Raw genomic sequence first — 2,211 nt, 5'->3', positions numbered from 1 at the left:
GGATCGAATTTATCCGGGTTCGGAAAGTACTTCGGATCGCGATGTAAACTGTGAATGGCAACCATCAATACATCGTCAGGTTCGACGATCACATTCTTGCAGCCTGGTCGCAACGGAGGTAGTTCATATCTCTTAACGCAAACTCTGTCCGTCATGATCATCGGTGGATACTTTCTGAGAGTCTCGGAGATCACCATATCCATGTAAGACATCTTCGACAACGACTCGTAAGAAATCTTACCGTTTCCTTCGGCAAGGTGTTGTTGTATCTCTTCGCGCAAACGATCTTGTACATCTTGATTAACTGCCAGCTCGTGAGCAGCGAAACACATCAGCGTCGCAGATGTTTCGAAACCAGCGAAGAAAAAGATAAAGGCTTGCGAAACGATGTCATCTAATGTCATCTTATGTACACCGGCACCTTCTTTGTCCCGAGCCTGCATTAATAAATGAATCATGTCCGGCCTGACGATGCCTTGCTCTTCCCGCGTTCTAATAGTTTCCTCCACGATCTTCTTGAAAAACTCGGTAGTAGCCGGCGGGAAAAAAGACAAACCTATTGATTTAGCGAGCCGTGGACACGCGCGAAATAACATCATCTTAACCATCATTAGCGGTCCAGCAGCAAATTTGGTAGCTTCTATTCCTTTTATATAGAACTCATTGTCTCGATCTTTCATTGAATTTACACTTATGCCAAAGGCTGTCGTAGCAATTACGTCGGTGGTGTATCGTCTAAAGGCCTCCTTCGTTTCGATCGCGTGACAGACTTCCGGATGATCGACCAAATAATTAACGAAATTGTGAGAACATTCCGATATCAGGTCAAACATGAACTTCATCTTGCTGGCGGTGAAAGTGGGGCTTAATGTATTCCTCATTTCTTTCCAACGATCTCCACGCAAGTTGAAGACGTTCCTGCTAAATAGCGGTTCAACGCTTGGGTCGATGAAACTGCGATGATCCGGGAAGGATTCAAATTCCTTTACCATAATGTCTCTGATTAGCTCAGGATCGCGCAACAGCATACCTGATGATAACATAATATCTACTATTCCAACATATTTTGCGTCCGGAAAGTAATTATGTGTATATTGAATATGGTCGATAATGCTGATGCGACCCAGAATGAATTTCCAACTCATTATAAAAGATGATAGTGAATTGGGCAGGTAAGGTACACCCTTATTCTTCCAATAAAAATATGTATGATGCACCACAGCGACAATTTTCAGGACACCGATGGCGGCCAGAGTAATCAATAATAGCGCAAAGGGCGACGAAAGCCACGATAAATCCATCGTGACACGACCAGTATAACAGACAAACTGATTGTGAGACAAACGAGATATACTTTGTCGGACGCGGCGCAGTAGAGACCGCGAGATTTCTGACGCGTATAATACGTAATATACGTATTGACGCGAGTCGTTTCTGACGATTAGTAACGTATATTTCTCACCGAAATATAGGTATCGTCAGACCCATTATAAAAAAAGAATAATATATGTTTAAAAGAATATTGTTTCTGAAGAGTTTTAGAAATTAAACAATATAGTTTATGCGTTTGCAGTCGACTTTATTACTTGAATACCAATATTCGTTGCAACCGTTATAATTTCTTTCAGCGCAAATGTAGCACAGAAAGCGCCTTATGTGAAACAGTCTACATACGTGTGTGTAAAATAATTACAATTTGCGCGCTACTACGCATGCGCCAGAAATCTCACACTCTCCTCGCAATACTGACGCGGAGTTATAAATACTTGTTGCGTAGATCTTAATTATCATGAATGAAACGAAGACAGGAGGACAAAATTATTGGGATGATACAGGTTGCATCAGTAATTGCACAAAATATATTAGTCGGTTTAAATGCACGGCATGACATTGATCGAATAAATCCTGATATTTTACTCGGGAAAAAAAGATAAACTAATTGTGAGAAAGAACGAAGCGGGACGAATGACGTGCAATTGCGCTATTTGTATTATATGTATCTAATGTATCAGAAGTGCCGAAACGCCGCCGCGCGTAGGTATAAGCGAGAAACGGTACATTCGATGACAATTACTAATAATATATACGTACCGAAATATAGACAAAAAGTTCTACATGGAGAAAAATTTTTCATTATATTTTACTGTTAAGTTTATTAAAAATATTGAGACAACTTGGTAACCAATCAAACATTATCGGCATGCCCTTCAC

General features: G+C 40.6%; 1 protein-coding gene across 1 annotated transcript; it reads right to left on the bottom strand.

Annotated features, from left to right (window-relative positions):
• Window positions 1–5: 5 nt before the first annotated feature.
• LOC112461800 (cytochrome P450 9e2-like) lies at window positions 6–1,385 on the bottom strand (the record flags this gene model as incomplete). The annotated part of the gene is made up of 1 exon (XM_025027180.1): window positions 6–1,385. A coding segment is annotated over exon 1 (1,296 nt), but the record flags the coding sequence as incomplete, so codon positions are not given.
• Window positions 1,386–2,211: the final 826 nt, after the last annotated feature.

The sequence above is a fragment of the Temnothorax curvispinosus genome, unplaced genomic scaffold (assembly GCF_003070985.1).
Source record: "Temnothorax curvispinosus isolate PA1 unplaced genomic scaffold, ASM307098v1 QBEX01011794.1, whole genome shotgun sequence".
Lineage (NCBI taxonomy): Eukaryota > Metazoa > Arthropoda > Insecta > Hymenoptera > Formicidae > Temnothorax > Temnothorax curvispinosus.
The sequence above is the reverse complement of the archived record's forward strand: the minus strand, read 5'-3'. Positions and strand labels throughout refer to the sequence as shown.